The 15,038-nt window shown below is 43.1% G+C and overlaps 1 protein-coding gene across 1 annotated transcript in view; it reads left to right on the forward strand.

Moving 5' to 3' along the window:
* The window catches only part of MED13 (mediator complex subunit 13), a 52,873-nt gene that overhangs the window by 17,312 nt on the left and 20,523 nt on the right, over positions 1 to 15,038 (forward strand). The window contains exons 4-9 of the mRNA XM_017821652.1: positions 7,382 to 7,527; positions 8,542 to 8,739; positions 9,617 to 9,811; positions 10,649 to 10,811; positions 11,115 to 11,225; positions 13,127 to 13,810. Of these exons, the coding sequence (XP_017677141.1) occupies positions 7,382 to 7,527; positions 8,542 to 8,739; positions 9,617 to 9,811; positions 10,649 to 10,811; positions 11,115 to 11,225; positions 13,127 to 13,810 (1,497 nt within the window). The remainder of the gene's footprint in view (positions 1 to 7,381; positions 7,528 to 8,541; positions 8,740 to 9,616; positions 9,812 to 10,648; positions 10,812 to 11,114; positions 11,226 to 13,126; positions 13,811 to 15,038) is intronic.

The raw sequence follows: 15,038 nt of genomic DNA on the forward strand, positions 1-15,038 counted from the left end.
AGGAACAGAGTATTGTACTCCTTGATCCCCCAGAACCATGCTGGGAGTTATTATTAATTCCAAACAAGATTTCTGGGTGCTAAAGCTCCAAAATTCCTTCATCCTGGAGTTAACCACAAGAATAAGGTGCAGCCCCAGGTTTGGGCTTTATTTCTGTGTGTTTAGTTTGCAACAGTAATATCTGAAACCAAGTGGCTCTTCCTTGCAATATTTCCTATGGAGGCTGCTCAGCTCTTTGCAGTATAAATTTCCTCCCTATGTTAATCTTTAAATCAAACAATGTCAACATTTTTTTACACCAGCTCTAATGAGGCTGTTCTGGCATCGTGTCCCGGCAGGAGAGCAGGTGATGTTTTTCCTTTGACTGGAGACAGCTGGAATTGAGAGCTGCTGTAAGTAGGACAGTGCAGGATAAACAGCAGGAGCTGAGAGCATTGATCACATGATTGTCTCTTTGGAATATTGGGTTGCTACAGAGACTACAAGCAGACAAATTTAGCACTTTACATCACAAAGCAGTTTTCTCTTATTTAGCTTAAATTACACTGGTAGTTGGTTCATCAGGAAAAAATGATACGGCTCTTGGTTTTTAGCTTTCAACAATAAATCTGCTCTTTTTGTTCACTGAACAATGAAATAACACAAAACCCATCCAGATACTTGAGATTTTGTTAAATGGCAATTTGGTAATGCATTTCCATTTTGAACTTTGAAAAAAAAAAATCTGGCTTAACAAGATGTTTGTAAATGTTTCAGGATGGGAAAGAGCAATACATGGAAAGCTGTTACACTGGCTTTGAAACACAGCGATGTCTGAGTATTCCCCATTCCCCAAATCTGCTCTGGATCCTAATCCTTTATAGCACAGGGATATTTCTCTGGGAAAGCTCAACTTCAGATCGTTGAGATTTGCAGCCTCAAATTAAAGGATGCTACAGTATAAGGTGGCAGGTTTATTAGTCTCATTTAAGTTCTGAAATACAGGAACAGGAGCAAACTTTTTGTAGGATTGTTTATAATTGTGTCTGGAGAAATACAGACCTTTTGTGTTATATACACACACATATATGTTTTTGTATGTGTGTATATATATACTTGCTGCATTCTGAACAAATCAGTTTGCTGCTTCTTAGTGTCTTAGAGTTTTAGTGTGTACACAAATAAAATTTTTTGTTTCAGCTTTGTTTTTATTGGGGTGAAGCTCATTAATGATGAAGTTTAATTTAAAAATATGGAAGTCCTGGTTGCCTGTGGCTTATTCTGCAATACAGGTCACTTGCTACATTTATATTTGTTTTAGTGCACACAGTGTGCTTATGGAATAAATACATATTTTAAACTCTCTGGTCCAAATAAAATCCAAACATCCCCAGCTGGGCTGGAGAGCCTTTTGACAGGAATCATTAGTGATGTGCTTTGAACTGGAAGTTTTTTCTCCTTTGCTGTTGCTTTGTGTTCCCATCCCAACCAGCTTTGTGCTGTATTTCCCTCCCTGGCCATGAGGAGTTCCTGGGAATGTTGGAAGGGTGTTTGCTGCTCCCTCTCTTTGTCACAGTCATATATATGAGATATAAACATTTATAATATATAGAGAATGAGGACCTGATGTGTCTCATCCTCTATTTCTCTCAGTGCTTAAAAGGCAGAGTAACCCACTCAAAATAACTAAAACAAAACAAAAAACCCCCTTCTGAAGTATTTCATAATTAAACAATTTATATGCTTGCCTCATGTGTTTTTTTTTTTCCTCTTTCATTTCTTAAATCAAGAAAACTCGAATATTTTCCCTGGCAATTATTGTTGGAGGTGTGTTAATATAACATTCTAATTTTGGTGTTTTACTTATATTTTGCTGATTACAGCAAATGAATTTTTAATTTCCTGCTCCTTTGTAGTCAGAATTAAGTTTGTGGGGTTGGGTAATTCAGGATTGTGGTGGGTGGGAATTGGAGATGACCTGTTTAAACCAGGATGGGGTTTTGGAGCAGCAAAGGTGTGAAGGGGGTGATGGAGAAGCTGCTCCTCTTTGGTGCTCTGGAGTGTTCCAGCTGCACCTGGAAGGGCTGGATTGTCCCAAAAAAGTGTTCTGAGCAAGCCCCTCACCTGTGCTGATTCCTTCCAGTGCTGGATCTCCAGCTGGTTAAAGGGAAAAGTTAATAAACAATCAAGTAACTGCACAGGAAGGGTCTTAGGGCTCTGTGGGGTTTGTGTCACCTTAAACCTTTTCCATATTTACATTTTTATTTCAAAGAGAACATATTTACTTGTAAGACCAAGAATTTACTATAGAAGGTTTTGCTGTAGAAGAATTTACTGTTTTAAAAAGGAGCTTCTTTGATCCTTGGAATTCATTTAAGGACCAGTGTGGTGAAGGACAACCCTTTGGAGATGTTCTCCTTGGACACTGGGATGCAGCACTTGGGAGCCCTCAGGTTTGTGCTGAAATTATTGTCAGCCAGTCCTCATATATTGATTTTTTTTTTTTGTGCAGATGCCCCAAGGATTCTGGGTGCTGGCCAACACCTACCAATTTCAGGCAATCATTTTATAACAGACTGAAATAATGATGCATAATAATGAATTAATTAGAGCCTTCCAAGTGTAGCTGATGTGTTTGTGCTCCCAAACAAAGTCTGTTCTGCCCCATTCCAAGGGAGATGATGGGATCAGAACTGGGACAGAAGTTCTTCCTTGCACTGTCCCTTTTCCTCCCTCAGGGAATGGCACAATTGTGTGGTTTACAAGGATTTGGTCAATATTTTGGGAAGGCCAGCAGTGCTTTGGCTCAGGAGCAGCTTGCAAAGACAATCCAGGAAAGCAGGAGATAGGAATTACATAAAACAAACAAACATCTTCTCTCCCAGTTGAAACATCTGGGTGCTTTATTTATTTTTTTATTTTAAATTTACTATTAAATGTGCTGCAGGGTCTTTTATTTGGGACTAAAAGTGGGGTCAGTGTGTGACTTTTGAGCCAGGGGGGGTTTGGAGTGTGCCCTGAGTGGGGATTAGGGAGCTCCTGGTGCAGCCAAGGTTTGGGAAGCACTTTGAAGATCTAAAGCCTGACATGGGGACTAATGTGGAGACTAAACCCAGGCCTAATGACCTTTTTATCAAGAACATTTCAGGTTTGCTAATGGAGATGTGCAAACCCTCCTGTGCACAGGAATTGGAGTGTGGTTTCCCCTCCTACCCTTCAGATTTTCTTGCAAAGGTAGAAGTAGAAATTGTATTGAAATTTTCCACAGCAGCTTCTGTTCCTTTTTTCCCCCTCCATAAAATAATAATCCTTTGTCTCTGAACCTAAAACATCTTTGTTTTGTCTGATTAGAGGGAAGAGGGAGCAGAGGGAATCAAATGGATTTATACAAATGTATTTTAATGGAGTGTAGATGAGGACTGAATGTTGCTTCAAATAACATTATTCCCAAGGAGTGTCTCTTTGCTGTTTTATTTTTTATTTGCTTTTAAAGTTGTTTTCAGTATTGGAACTCATTCTGGTGTGTTCAGATGAAAATTCAGTTTGTTCTGATGATACTTGATAACATCTGTATTCCGAGATCAGGTGGAAATGGGATTATTGATGTTTCAGTTCTGTGATTAGGACTTCAATGAAATATTAATGGAGCAACTTCCTATTCAGGGTCAGACAAGAAAAAGGGATTTTTTTTTTTTTTTGAGAATTAGGATTTTGTTTTCAGTATTTTCTGTTGAAATACGTGCAACAATACATGATGGTAATTGTAAAAGTACAAAAAAGGGGAAGGTTGTCAATGCTAACTTTAAAACAAGCAATTATTTTAATTTATTGCTGTTTCTGCACCTTGAGGATGTCACTGACTCTCTGTTCATGCACACTTACATTTCAAAGTGTTGAGGTGGAGGTATTTTTTTTTTTTTTCATATTTCAGTCCTCAGATGCTCTGCACAAATTCTCAGTGATCTGAGGCACCTAAAATAGCCTGCAAATAGAAATGGAGTGAACAGGAAACCACCAGCCTGTTCTGTTACTGTGTCCTGGGCTGAATTGCACAGATAATTTGCCTATTTACCCCAAAGTGACAAGGAGGTAGATTTTTTATTTTTTTTTCTTGATTAGAATTTTTTGACTGTGAGGTGAATTATTGAGAAGATTAGAGAAAGGCTTGGAGAAATGGTGGAGATATCGATATATATATATAAAATTATCATTATTTTTTAAATAGGTTATTATAAGGTTTGGAATATCCCTCCTAAGCTGAGGTTGAAGCAGAATTTTCACTAAGAGAATGTACAAGTTTATTAATCTAAAAAAATTAAAACCATTCCTGGTGACAGTTTCTTGCTAAGCCCATAAACCACTGGCTGTGGGGACATCCAGTACCTTCCAGAGCTCTGGCTCTTTCTATCCCCCCTTTTCTCCAGCCCCTGCAAAGACCTTCGTTGTGTATTGATAATCTTTTTTATTTGAATAGGATTCTTCATTTCTTGTGATTATTTCCCATGCACTGAGATTTCCTGGAGTTCTGGGACCTGACAGGGAGGATGTTCAGTGGGAAGCACCAGTTTCTGAGCTCGACCAGCTCCAAAGGAACTCAGTGCTGTGTTTGAGTCCATGAAGTGTTAGTTTGACCTTCCATGTCAAGCTTTAGTTTAAAGCAAATTAGTTCCCGTGTTAGGGAACTTAGGCTGAGTTTAGGGACAGCACCACATTTACTCCGTGTTTCTCCTGTGAAACAACTTTACCCTCTTTCCATAAAGGGACTTTGCTGCACCTCTGAAAGTACTTAAAGAAACCCTCCCCGGTGCTGTGCATCCTTCTGCTGTTCACACTTCAATTTATAACCAGAATTAGTGCAAAGTTGGCAATATTTGGGTTTTCTAGGCTGATTGTGGTGCAGTGGATGGTGCCCTCCCTGCCATGGGAGCAGAGTGTTTGCAGCTCTCCTTTTCTTACTGTGTTATTTTGTTGGAAACTTCTCCCCTGCTGAGTTGGGGAAGAAAAAGGTTTTAATTTGGAGTGGGGGTTTTTTTGGTTGTGTTTTTGGCGTTGGCTTTTGCATGGTGATCTTGAGTTTTCCTTGCTGCTCCTCAGGACTGGTTTTGCAGTGGAATGAATTGAAATGCTCCTGTTATCATGCTGATGGCTCTCTTTGTCTTGGTTTATCTGAATTCCATCAGATTATGCTGACCTTTATCTGGGTAACAATGGGGTGTTTACAGGAGATGTAGCTTTATTGCATTTAAAGTGTATTTAAAGAATATGTGCTTTTATTTTTAAATTTTGTCTCACTTATCCTGAGCTTCTGAATTGTTGTCTGTCACTCAGAACGAGACACCGCCAACTCCTTCCCCTTAAACCATCCAGTATGGTTTTTAAAATAAAATTCAATTGGAAAATCAGTCTTCCACCATTTGCATAAGGATTAAAGTTTAATCAGATTTCCATACAGGAGTTCAGTGGTGTGTCCTGGCCACGTGAACTTAAAATCATCAACGAGATGCTCAGCTCCATCCCCACCTCCTTTTGGAAACTACCTTTCCTGGGAATCCTGAGCACTGCAGGGAGTTCTGGGTGACTGAATGGGGATAATTCACTCAGCTGCCTCCTGCCCTTTTTGTTCCTAAAACCCAAACCAGCTTCTCCCTGGGAGCAGCTCCCTGGGGAGGTCACTGCATGTCCTGCTCTGAGGGGCTGCAGTCAAACCATGCTGTCCTTCCTGTCCCTGCAGGAACAGTTTGGGGGTTCTCTCAGCCCTGAGCTGGTTCTGATCCTCAGTTTTCTGATCCTCAGTTTTCCATCTGCTGGTTGGCAGAGCCGGGGGTTTCTCACTGTGCCCTCTCTCCTCCTCGCTGTGGTGACTGTGCAGCTCTTTGGGGTGAGACTCAGGGCCCTGATCCATGTCCCTTTTCATGGATTTCTCTGACTGTGCCAACACCAGAAGCATTTTTTCCCCTTACTCTTTATCATCCTCTGGGAAAGGTCTTGGGAATGACCCTACAAATGTACCCAGCAGGGCAACTGTGGGGGTTGTGTTTTATAGGGCTGGTCAGTGTCTGGTCCTTCCTGCCCTGGAGCTGTTTGTCTGTCCCAGGAATGCTTTGTATTCAGCTGGAGACCAAGGAACTCAAGTGTTCCACGAGGCCAGAGGGCCTGCACACCCTCCTGAGCAGGGGGTGATGGGGTTGTATTTTTGGGGAGACAGTGGGGTTGCATTCTTTGTTAGGATACAGTAGTTCCTGGAGTGTCTTTTCCCTTGGACCACACAACCCCCCCATGTATCTGCTGTTTTGACTGGCTTAATTTAGTGCTTCCCTTGACTTGATCCCTTTTTCCCTGAGCAGTGTTTGCTGCTCCCCTCCTTCCACAGGAGGATTTATTTTCTGTCCAGTAGTTAAAGAAGTGCTTCTCAGGTTCTCCTTGACTTTGGTCCTTCTCTGGTCACGATGTTGGACCTGATTTAATATCCAACATGAGCAGCATCTTCTGCTTTTCAACATCTGCTCTTCTCCTGGGGCAGTGTGTCAGCCTGGCACACACTTGGGATAACTTGTAGCCAAGATTATTGAGGAATGTTACCTGGACAGCTTCTTTAAAAAGGGGGGGAAAAGGATTTTTCAGCTGGAACTTGATATGAAGATGTCCTGCTTCTGTGGCATCTGCTTGGTTTTGCCTTCCTTTCTTCCTGCCCTCTAATTAAAATTGGTAAAATATATGTCACATAAACCACTGAATTGATGGGTAAAATGTTGTGCCAGTTGTCCCTGGGGAGGAGTCAGCTGTGTTTTGGTAACACAACAAGAACAGGGCTGCAAAAATTGGGAATTCCTTGGGAAGGAGAAGGTTTCATGTAGGTGCTCACCAGTACAGCACAGGGAAAACAGCATTTAATGCAGAGTTGAGTGAAGAAGAAATGTTTACTGTTGGGGTGGGTTTTGCTGTACAAGCTTTTTTTCTCTAAAACTCTGGACCATGAGAGGCACAGTCAGCAGAGCATCTGGTATTAAACATTGACACTTGCTTTAATGACTTTAATTAACAATGTCTGGAGCTTTGTTGTTTTCTTTTTTTTTATTTTATTGATTGTATCTTCCCTTTCGTGTGCAGGTATGGGATTTCATTTTTAGTGACTTGGTTGGCTACAGGAACCTGAGGATAAGATTCAATTTAAATAACAAAACAAACCCACTTCTCAAAGCTGTTGCCATTCTTTTTGGCTTTTAAATAAGTCTGATATTAAATCCTGCTTAGTCCATCTGTGACAGGAGGACCTGGATACGACCTCATTACGAATAATCAGTGATCAGAAATAGTTGTGGAGATTTTAAATAAATGTAAAGAAAAAGATATCAACTTATTTGAAGTTTTATATTTAATACTTATACCTTCTTTTGTCTCCCAGTGAGCACTTGTCCTGCTCCTTCACCTTCTTCCTGCACGGGGACAGCAATGTGTGCACGAGTGTGGAGATCAGCCAGCACCAGCCCGTGTACCTGCTCAGTGAGGAGCACCTCACGCTGGCCCAGCAGTCCAACAGCCCCTTCCAAGGTGGGTTTTGCAGCCAGGGCTCAGTGTTGCACATTAATTGCTCCTTGGAGTGGCTAAGAGTGAGGATTTGTGGCAGAGACTGGCAGTGGGAGCAAAGCTTTACCTGTGGGTGATGTGTCCTGGCTCTTCCTGCACGTGGGTCATTTGCATGTTCATCTCTTGGCATATAATCAAAGAATTTGTCTTCACCACACAATAAACTCAATTTCCAAGGGCTATCCTATTGGTGACTTAAATATTGTGCTTTTTCAGCATGCTTTGTAACCCTCACATCCCTCCATCAACCCCTCTTGTGGAAATGCCTTTCCAACTCAACACACTTCACCTGGTCACTCCCCTTCCCCCTTTTCCCACCTGGCTCTTCCTTGCCTGTAAATCCCTGTGCTTCCACCAGCAGATGCAGGTTATGCTCTGCAGGACAGAGGAGTTCTGAGCCTGAGTCTGGTCAGAGGGATGTTTGATCCTTGCCTGTCTCAGCCCCTGGTGCTGCTGTGGAAATCAGTCCCCTGCAGGAGCACACACCACCCTCAGCTATTAATGCTCAGTGGCCAAACTTGCTTTTTTTTTTTTAATGCAACCTAACTCTGTTTCCCTAATATGGACAAGACTAAACATGACCCAGATGATTCCCTGAGCACACTCTGTTGTTGTAACAAGCTGAATGAAAGGATGAGGAAACACCTTAACTGTGCCAGAATTTGGAAGTGTTTCTTTATCCCACCAGTGTCTGAGACTCCTCTCAAGCCAAGAGGAAAACCTGCCTGTTGCTTGTTTGAATAGACTGATTTGTAATTCTTATTGTGTTACCTCAATTCTCACAGTGCATATAAATTTAACCATGTGTATCTATTGCTAAAAGTAAAACATGATTAGGCTGCATTTTGACAGTTGTTTATGTGGTGTGGCTGGAATAACAGTGCTGCTGTTTCAGAGGGGCAGAGTGAATTTTGGGCAGATAAAATCTCTGGTGTGTTTGGATTTATAATCTCCAGTGTGTTTTGATTTACCTTCTAGTAATCCTGAGCCCCTTTGGGTTGAATGGCACACTCACAGGGCAGTCCTTCAAGCTTTCTGATTCATCCACAAAAAAGCTTATTGGGGAATGGAAACAATTCTATCCTGTCACATCCAACTTGAAGGAGGGATCTGAGGAAAAGCAGGAAGAAATGGACTGGGAGGATGATTCTTTAGCTGCTGTTGAAGTCCTTGTTGGTGAGTACTCAGATTCCCTTTTAGTTACTGAAATAAACTGGCTGATTAGGTCTGCAAAGTTCTGAGTGCAAAAGTGGCCCCATTTTATTCTTTTTGCAACCCTTTGCAGTGGCTGTTGGGGTTTGTTTTTCTGTTTGATGCCCAGGACTCTCTAAGATGAGTTATTATTATTTGAAGTGGATTTTGCAGACCCGTTAGCAGCAGGTCTTTTTCTTATGTGCCCTGAGAGACAAGATGTTTTTTTAAATGAATAATTAAGAGAATAAAAAATGCCTGGACTCTCCCTGTTGACATCTGAGCTGCATCAAAGGCAAGTTGTCCTGTTCCAAAGCCGGTGCAAATTCAAACAGAACAGATGTGCCTCTCAGGAATGGCTTCAAACCCACAGTCCTGGAGAACTTGATGTACTCAGGTACTGCCTTTATGTGCTGCTGTTCCTAAAATCCCAGCCCTGCACGCAGCAGTTTTGTTCTCTGCCAAGGGCTGTTGACCTTTGATTTGCCAACTGATGCAATCCTTTCTCTGAAGGTGCTGCAGTGGTGGCTGGAGACCCTTGTGCTGATGGGAATGTTGTCAGTGTTAAATGATACTAAAAATTGTGTTTTCAGCCTTTATAAAACAAAATGGTAGCAGCATGTCCCTGCCAGGGCTGTCTCTGCCCGTGTGCACAAAGCCCTTTTTATTCATTCACCCAAATCTTCTGCATAAAACAAATCATAAAGTAATGATGAGGGTGCTAACAGAAGTTTTGTCCAAGCAGAAATGCTTCAGTAGGTAGAGAAGGGTACCTAAACTTAGGAGTGGCTGCTAAAATGATGCATTTGATGATTTGAAGTGTGAGCTTTTGGTAAATAACTGTCCCATGTCCTGTTTGCAGCTGGGGTGAGGATGGTGTACCCGGCGTGCTTCGTGCTGGTCCCTCAGACAGACATCCCTGCCCCCAGCACTGTGGGGGCACCCCACTGCTCAACCACTTGCTTGGGTGTCCACCAAGTGCCTGCTGCCACCAGAGACCCTGCCATGTCCTCGGTGACTCTGACCCCGCCGACGTCCCCGGAGGAGGTTCAGACAGGTACAGAGTGACCTCCTGCCCGAGGGCTCCTCCTTCCAGCCCTGCACTGTCCGGGCAGGATCCAGCTCTTCTCACTGCAACTTGTTCTAAAAACCCACATTTCTTTAGTCCAAAGTTTGTTGTAGTAAACCCAGTTTGTATTGTCCAGCTGTGGCCAAAGTGAACTCAAACTCCTGTAAGGTGCTGACACCAGGACTGCTGCTGTGCCTGGTGTGGTTACCCAGTCCTTTGGATTGCTGGGGGGAAGTTTTGGGATTTTTCCCCTCCCTGTTTGTTTATGTTCATGTCTGTGTTCTGCCATAGCTTTAGAAACCTTGTGCACTCAATCTTTGGGGAGCAAGGTGATATTTTCAGCTTTTTTCACAGCCCAAGGAAGATTCCTTGTAGCTGAGTTTCCAGGAAGGCTGTGTGCCCTCTGTCCTGGGTGTGAGTGGTGCTTATGGGAAACTGCTTTAACTCAGGGATAGTTTCAGGTGACTTATATAAATATATTTTATTGTGCAGAAGAGGTTTTATTTCTTTTTTCCCCCGAGCTCTTCTGTTACCTAAGTTTGACCCTTTTTTAAATAATAGTGTTGGCTTTGTTCAAGTTATTTCCTTTTTCAGGTCAATAGTTCATTCAAAAATAAAGAACAGCCAGCACACTTATAAACATACATGGTGCCTTTTTTCTTAGTTATAATAATCTGCTACTACTCCTAAATTTTCTGTGTGGTTTTATTTCCTAACATTGAGACAAGAAGATACTTTTCTCTCTGTGTTGATTGAACTGGAGCAACACTGGCTGTGAGTGCTTTGCCCCATTGCCTAAAGCTGTTCCTCTGGTGCTGTTTTCAGTTGATCCTCAATCTGCCCAGAAATGGGTGAAGTTCTCCTCGGTTTCAGACGGATTTATCTCTGACAGTACCAGCCACCATGGTGGTAAAATCCCCAGGAAGTTGGCCAACCAAGTGGTGGACAGAGTTTGGCAGGAGTGCAACATGAACAGAGCACAGAACAAGTATGTACTCACCCCGTGAAACTAAAAATACCCCCAGTGTCCTGTGTGTTCCTTGCAGAAAGTAGCTCTGCTAAAGATGCTCCAGAAGGTGCTTTACTCTTATAATAAACCATTTTAAAGGAGTTAATTTTTCCCTGACTATTTAGGAATGATTTATTTAGTTCTCGGTTCAAGATGTCAGTAAAAGGCCATTTATCATTTCTTTGCTGAGTCCTGTGTCACAAAAGTGCTCTTGAGCTTTGCCAGAAGATAAGAAAAGAACATATGTTGATCCCAAATAACTCTCCTGGTATTGAATCCTAGGAGGAAGTATTCTGCTACATCAAATGGCTTGTGTGAGGAGGAGACAGCTGACAAGGTGGCATCCTGGGATTTTGTTGAAGCCACGCAGAGGACAAATTGCAATTGTTCAAGGTACAGGACTTGGCAGAGCTGCAGCCCAGAGATGTTCCAGGAGATTGAAGTGCTCAGGAGAGGGCTCCTGATCACTCCTCCAGGAGTAATTAAGCAGTAGCTGCTTGTAGGAAAGCTGTAACAAAATTTGTATCTCCTCTCCTAAATGTCATTGTAGGTCTTGAAGCTCTGCCCAGTGAGTTAATGCAGGGCTTTGATTGGAGTGAATCGTCGGAGCTGCCAGTGCAGGGACAATTCCTGAGTCCTGGGCTGGAGTTCCTTATGGACATGGGCAGTAACTACCTCATGGGCAACGTTCTCAGGCTGCAATGGAAAGGGAATTCCTATTTATTTAGGATTTAAGCACCTTTTCTAGAGGGCTGTGGCGTTAATTAGCCTTGAAGGGAGAAAGCTGGTAATCAAGAGCAGGCTGGTTGTGTCTGGTTGAATATGGCTCAGAACCCCAGACCTGCCTGGCTGTTCCGTGGGGGGCTGGATGGGGAACTGCTTGTCTGGGAGCAGATGCCACTAAAGGGGGCAAAAAAGGGGATCAAAACCCAGGGGGAAACCCTGAATTTAACTTTCAGATTTTGTTATGGCTTTCTTTTGGAGCCTGCTAATGCAATGCCACAGACTGTTAATGGGGATGCTTAAATAAATGGGAACATTCATTTGGGTGAATTCTCCATTTCTGTACTTAGAGCACGTACTGATCTTTAGGTGACTGAAGTGCTGCAAAAGGTTTAAATGCTTTCTCTGATTTAAATGTTACACTGATTGCCTTGCAATGGATATTGGTATCCTAAAAGAAAAAAAAATCACGTCTGGAGGATGTGGCATTTTCCAAGAAATGCAGTTTTTTCTTCTTCTGTTGAATGGTTGGTTTAAGTTCTGTGGAAATACTTGTGTCCTGAGAAGAGCTGGGATGTGGGGGAGGATTAAATACTCTGATAAAGGAGAATTTAGCTACAATAGCACTAGTTAAGAGAAAAAAATCAATTAACTAGTTGAAGTGTGTAAGAAATATGCAATTGCCTAAAAGAAACTGCAGACACTTAAACCCCCTTATTGTTCCCTGTGTTTTGAATCCTAAGTGGTGAAAAACATGTGGATGTGTACGAGAGTTTAAAGTAAAAATAGATTTTGATACCTCTTACCTTTTTATCCCTGCCTAATCCTGTTTTTTCAATACAAGTGCTGCTTAACTTTGCTAATGGAAGAGTGGCAAAGAATATCCTGGATGTGCAGTTCAAGAGCCCAGGCACAAACATTTCATTCTGACTTCCTTTATTTCATGTGCCTCGTTCTGTCAGATGGTCCAGAAGGTTGACACCTTGAACTTGCAGATGAAATGTTTTACAGTGTAGAAATTCAACTGTATTAATGCAGTTGAGACACTGAGTTTTTCTTTTTCCCACACTCGCGAAATTTGTCGACAAACGGCTACAAAGGCTTCAAAATAGCTTTTGTAGGACTGAGCTTCGTGGTTCTTGATGTTAATTCCCTACTCCTTAACCCACTGAGGCTTGGGCAGCACTACTAGTGCTGGAATTCAAGAAGCCATTCACTAATTCCTGTGTTGCTCCACTGATTCATCAGCGCTGGCAGGAGTTAAAAGCGACGACGTGCTCATGTGACAATCTATTTCTGTTAAAGCAGTTAGAAAATGCTGTCTTCATTTTGAGGATTCTGTGTGTGTTTGGCTCACAGGACAGAAATTTATAGTTTTTTTAAAAGGTGTTTTGAACCCTTGCGATGCTGCTCAAGGCACTCGGGTGATGGTTGGGAAGAGGCAGGGTCGCTTCAGTCCCAGGCTTGTTCCGTGGCTCAGAAGCAGCTTCTTGTCTGGTGGAAATGAGCACAGGAGACATATTTGAAAGATTAACGTGAAGTCTTTCCCCCCCCCCGTGTTAATTCTGCAGGCACAAAAATCTCAAAGCGAGGAGTTCAGGTCAGCAGGGCCAGGCCCCACCCGCGGGCCCGCAGCCGCCGGCGGCCCCGAAGCACAAGGCCAACGAGAAGCAGGACAAAGGGGACAAGCCCCAGAAACGCCCCCTGACTCCCTTCCACCACCGCGTGTCCCTCAGCGATGACGTCGCCATGGAGGCAGACTCGGCCAGCCAGAGGCTGGTGATGGCTGCCCCGGACAGCCAAGTGAGGTTCTCCACCATCAGGAGCACCGATGTAGCAAAGACCCCTCAGCTGCACAACCCCGACCTGGCCAGCTCCCCACAGCCCCCCCCGCTCAGCCCCCACCCCTGCGACGGCGTCGACGAGGGGGTGCCCAAAGCCCCCTCCACCCCCCAGAGCCAACACTTCTACCAGATGCCAACCCCGGACCCCCTGGTGCCCAGCAAGGCCATGGAGGACAGACTGGATGGCTTGTCCCAGCCTTTCCCGGCTCCCTTCCCCGAGGTCATAGAGCCCACCATGTACGTCGGTACTGCCGTCAACCTGGAGGAGGACGAAGCTGATGCCACTTGGAAGTATTATAAAGTTCCAAAGAAAAAGGACGTGGAATTCTTGCCGCCCCAGCTTCCAAATGATAAGTTGAGAGATGATCCAGTAATACCTGCTGGACAGGAAAATGTAACATCAGTTACAGAGTAAGTAGTGCTTGATCCTGGAGTACCAACCCGGGAAGGGAGGCAAGGGAAAGGCCAAAGGCAGGAGTTTCTCGGTGTTTACCGTGGGAGCATAACTCTGAATACAGGATAATCCTTGTGAGATGTGAGCACCAGATCTGTAGCAAGATTCCAGCTTTTTCTCATTTCAACTCTGATTTAGCAGATCCCAGTGACATTTATTTTTATACTGTAAAATTAATCCGTAGCCAAATTATGCCTATTTGGGACTCAAAAAGAAGCAGCTTTCTCATTTTAGGATTTGCTTTCTTCATTATTTGGAGAAAACTTGGATGGTGTCAGCTGCAGATATCCTGGGGAAGTTTCTTCTCCCTCAGCTCTGCTCTTGATTTCACTCAGTGTTTAAATGATGTTTAAATGGTCTTTGAAGGAACACTGAGGAAGTTCCTCTGGTTTCCTGGCAGAATTTAACTTTAATATAGGCAGCAATTCTTTTCTATTATCAGAAATTTCTGCTTGAAATAAGCGACACAAACTGATGTTCTTGCACATGGTACATTCTTTGTGTTGTGCAAAAGGCTTCAGGATTTGAGGTTATTCAAAGAAAACAAGTGTCTGTGTGTCTGCTGTGAACTGCTCTTGGGCCTCAGATGGTGTAGGAAACCCTTGTTCATTAGGACATGAGAACATTTCTTTATTTAGTTTGTCCTAACATGAGCTAATGTTGTCATGAAATAAAGTATGTGTAGTCCATAACTATTTAAAAATAGGTTTTTGTGGAATAAATAGAATTTATTCCTGAAAATTAGTGTTATTGAGCACCAGCTTGTAAAAGGTTCTGCTCTGCTGCTGTTTGAATCAGGATAAAGGAACTGGTCACCCTTTTTTGATGCTAAGATTTGATAAATTATGGAGTTTGAGGGCAATGGAGGAAAAGAGTAACACTGATGGTTTTAGTGATTTAACTTATATTTGAGCTGTTTTACTGCAGAATGAATGAACTTGGGTTTTCTTTAACTGGAAAAAAAAGAAAAGCCCAAACCACCACCACCAAAACCCCCAGACCATGAGACCCAAAAGCCTGGGGCAGAACCTTTGGGGCTGTGTCTCCTTTGCTGTTGTCCTGAGTAAGAGATTCCCTGTCTCCCACCTTCCCCTTCCTGGAAAAGGGGGGCAGTGGGAAGCACCAGGTGCTGACAGGGCTGTTAAGAGGAGTCTGAGCTTCCCAGGGCTGGGACTTGGATGCAGA

Source organism: Lepidothrix coronata, unplaced genomic scaffold (genome assembly GCF_001604755.1).
Source record: "Lepidothrix coronata isolate B3197 unplaced genomic scaffold, Lepidothrix_coronata-1.0 Scaffold91, whole genome shotgun sequence".
NCBI lineage: Eukaryota > Metazoa > Chordata > Aves > Passeriformes > Pipridae > Lepidothrix > Lepidothrix coronata.